The sequence below is a fragment of the Miscanthus floridulus genome, chromosome 19 (genome assembly GCF_019320115.1).
Source record: "Miscanthus floridulus cultivar M001 chromosome 19, ASM1932011v1, whole genome shotgun sequence".
NCBI classification, from domain to species: domain Eukaryota; kingdom Viridiplantae; phylum Streptophyta; class Magnoliopsida; order Poales; family Poaceae; genus Miscanthus; species Miscanthus floridulus.
Window position 1 is genome coordinate 75,338,955 of NC_089598.1, and position 3,197 is coordinate 75,342,151.

General features: G+C 50.0%; 1 protein-coding gene across 2 annotated transcripts; it reads left to right on the forward strand.

The window, feature by feature from the left end:
- The first annotated feature begins 562 nt into the window (after positions 1 to 562).
- LOC136529333 (ethylene-responsive transcription factor ERF043-like) lies at positions 563 to 2,650 on the forward strand. Of its 2 annotated transcripts, none has more exons than XM_066522409.1 (2): positions 563 to 1,487; positions 2,244 to 2,650. In XM_066522409.1, the coding sequence occupies exons 1-2, from the start codon at positions 710 to 712 to the stop codon at positions 2,360 to 2,362; spliced, it is 897 nt and encodes a 298-aa protein (XP_066378506.1). In that variant the 5' UTR covers positions 563 to 709; the 3' UTR covers positions 2,363 to 2,650. The 2 variants fall into 2 exon arrangements, with proteins under 2 accessions (XP_066378506.1, XP_066378507.1); XM_066522410.1 differs by having other exon boundaries at positions 563 to 1,521; positions 2,244 to 2,381.
- Positions 2,651 to 3,197: the final 547 nt, after the last annotated feature.

A 3,197-nucleotide genomic window follows, 5' to 3' on the forward strand; every position in this document is an offset into this window, starting at 1 on the left:
TCGTCTCGCAATTTCCAACCAAACTGTGCAATTAGTTTTTTTTCGTCTATATTTAATGCCCCATGCACGTATCGTAAGATTCGATATGATAGCTACTGTAGCACTTTTTGAGAAATTTTTTAAGGAACTAAACAAGCACCTTTTCATCCAGGGTGGCTTACCGCTAGCTGTACTGCCAGCTTTCACTCTATGTATGGATAGTGGAGGGTTTAAACGGCGTGTTCTTTCATGATATCATAGGATGATGCGTTTTCAAATTAGCGGGTGGGGGTCATGTATATCTAGTAAAGTCGTAATCTAGCGTTCGTAAGCAGTTTTATCCTAGGTGCTGCAACGGTCTGGTTGAAAATTTATCCGTTGCATTGCACCGTACCGGCGGACATCCTGCCGGCAGATATTGACTGGATCCATGGATGCAACAACGCAAGCAAAAAAAAAGAGAGCATCATATACAGAGAACGTAGTACAGCTATAGCATTCCGTTTGTTGAGCCGTCATGTCACTGCGCTCCAACCAACCATTACTAATAAATAAACCCCCCTCCTCTTCTTTGCTTCGCATTCAAATCAACATCTATCCATCTCCGAGACCAAGACTTGTAGCCTAGCTCATACGGCACAAAGCAGGCCTGCCACTGCACAGCATTTGCGCGTTGCATTGCCCGCGCGCGCACACTGCACGCCTCGCTCACTTGGTGGCACTGGTGGCAATGCCGGACTCCGATGTCGTCCCCAGCAGCCCAGCGACGTCGCCGCTGGGGCTGGGCAGCGTGCAGAAGAGGGGCAGCAGGGGCGGGAAAAGCGGCGGCGGGCGGCGCCCGGCGGCGTACCGCGGCGTGCGCATGCGAGCGTGGGGGAAGTGGGTGTCCGAGATCCGCGAGCCGCGCAAGAAGTCCCGCATCTGGCTCGGCACCTTCCCGACGGCCGAGATGGCGGCGCGCGCGCACGACGCCGCCGCGCTCGTCGTCAAGGGCCGCGGCGCCGTGCTCAACTTCCCCGAGATGGCGGCGTCCCTGCCGCGCCCGGCCTCCGCCGCGCCGCGCGACGTGCAGGCCGCGGCCGCGCGCGCCGCCGCCATGGACGTGGATGTGGTGCCCGTGGCCGCGGCGGCGGCTTCGGCGCCGTCTCCGTCGCCGCAGCCGGAGCCGCTGTCGTCGTCGTCGTCGCCGCCGCCCCAGCAGCTGGGGCCGGGACGACAGGCGTTAGTCGTAGTAGGCGACCCCGACGAGGATGAACTGCTGGAGGAGATCGTGGAGCTGCCGCCGATCGACGACGACGAGGACGTCCTGGCGGCGTCGGACGAAGGGTTCTGCTGGACGGCGTCATTCCACGACGACTGTGCCGCCGACGACCCGTGGTCGTACGAGCCCAACCCGTGGTCGTACGAGCATCACGTCGACGAGATGGTGGTGCCCGGCGGGAACGGGTTCGCCACGGACCAGCTCTGGACGACGCAGCCGGACGGCATTATGCCTGCTTCGGGGCTCGGTGCGTTCTTATGGAACCTGTAGCTCACTACTAGGCAAGTAGCTGATCGATCTGGTCGTCTCTCCCTTTGCTCTCTTTGAAGTATGTATAGATAGAATGCTTGTTAATAGCCCAAAAGCTAGCATCATTTGCATGCATCGATCGACGGTTTCCTACGTACTGGCAAACATACTATACGCTGCACTGGCAAACATACGGTGATACGGTACGGATGCACCTTGGTACCTTTCAGATTCTGCCGCGTTCTTCTCCTTTTCCGTGTGCATGAGAAGCAGCGCGCATTACGATCTCCGCGAGACAGACAGATAGGCGGTTGTGGGAGAACGACGCATGCAGCTCGCTTTCCTGCTAGAAGAAGCGAGGGTGATGTCGATGTCCACGACGACGAAGCATGCCTTCTCATGGCCTGTCGAACCATCCGTGGTTTTTGTCAACCTCTACTCGGTCCGGACTCCGGACTAGATATGCCATGTGTCGAACGGATCAGAACCAACAACGCGTTGCATTGATGTGGCACTTAATTATTTCGTGTTAACTTAACTTTATGATGCTTCCTTGATGCAGTATATGTGTATAGCATACATGTTGAGATTTCAAGATCACAATTCTTATGTGCTAGTAATTCAGATTGAGTTTGAGTAGACACATATATAGTCATTAATTTTGGTTTTTCTTTTACGGGTAAACGTAGCTTCTGTTGCTACTGCTGCAAGAGATTGATGCGATCAGCTCAGCCTAACATCATCTCCGGTGCAGGTACCAGACACGATCTCTCAGCAGAGAAAGAGATGCCAACCCGGGTGCCAAACGGTCGTATACGCTGCTCACGTCACTTGATTGGGCGTTTGCGAATGACCCGACACATGTGTAAATAATAAAGCTTGACAGCTTCTAGAAGGTTATCGATCAGCTACTGTAGGTCTGATTGTTTCCTGCAAAACTTTTACCGAGGACCTGTTTAACAGGGCTCCGCCGTGGCTGGCTCCTCCTAAAATGGGTTTGGCAATGGTTATTATGGTGGAATATAGCTTCTCTACCGAAGGTTAAACATATTGTCAAAAGTTTCCAAGAGCATTTCTAAAAGGAAATAGACAGAAGCTACAAATTTTGGCTCTGGCTCATAGTTTAGATATAACACGAACCACACCACACGCATTGCTGCGGGAATTACAAGTGATTTGGAATGAAATTGGAGTACATATAATTACTTATATGAAGCGATCAGCTGTCATAAATTAATGTTGGTACAAGGTGTGGTATGCTGACGTAGACGACTAAATGCATGTTAGTGGGCTATAATTGCATCTGATAGTAGTCTGTCGAGGTGGACAGCTCGTATGTCGAGATAGAACCTATAATGGGCTTTAGGATAATAAGATATATAGATATAAATATAGATATAGATATGGCTCCAACTCCTTGGTAGCTTCAGGGATGAAACCTTTTTTCGTTGCCCGTTTGTATAGCACTTCTTAAAAAGATGGAACCATAGCTCTTTTAGAAGCCCTGCCAAAGAGGCTTTGACTATAATATATTTTCTATTATACTCCATCTGTCCAAAAAAAGAATATAGTTCCTATTTTTCAAGATGTTAAACATTTTTAAGTTTAATTAAATCTATACAAATAAATACTAGCATCTATGATTCCAAATTAAGTATCATTAATTAATTATAGAATATATTTTCATAGTACACTTATTAGATAAAGC

What these genes read in the sequence shown, in the direction of transcription:
- LOC136529333 (XM_066522409.1), top strand. Translation starts at nt 710, where the DNA reads ATGCCGGACTCCGATGTCGTCCCCAGCAGCCCAGCGACGTCGCCGCTG. An exon ending in TATGCCTGCTTCGGGGCTCG is followed by an intron (nt 1,488 to 2,243) that starts GTGCGTTCTTAT and finishes TCTCCGGTGCAG; the next exon opens with GTACCAGACACGATCTCTCA.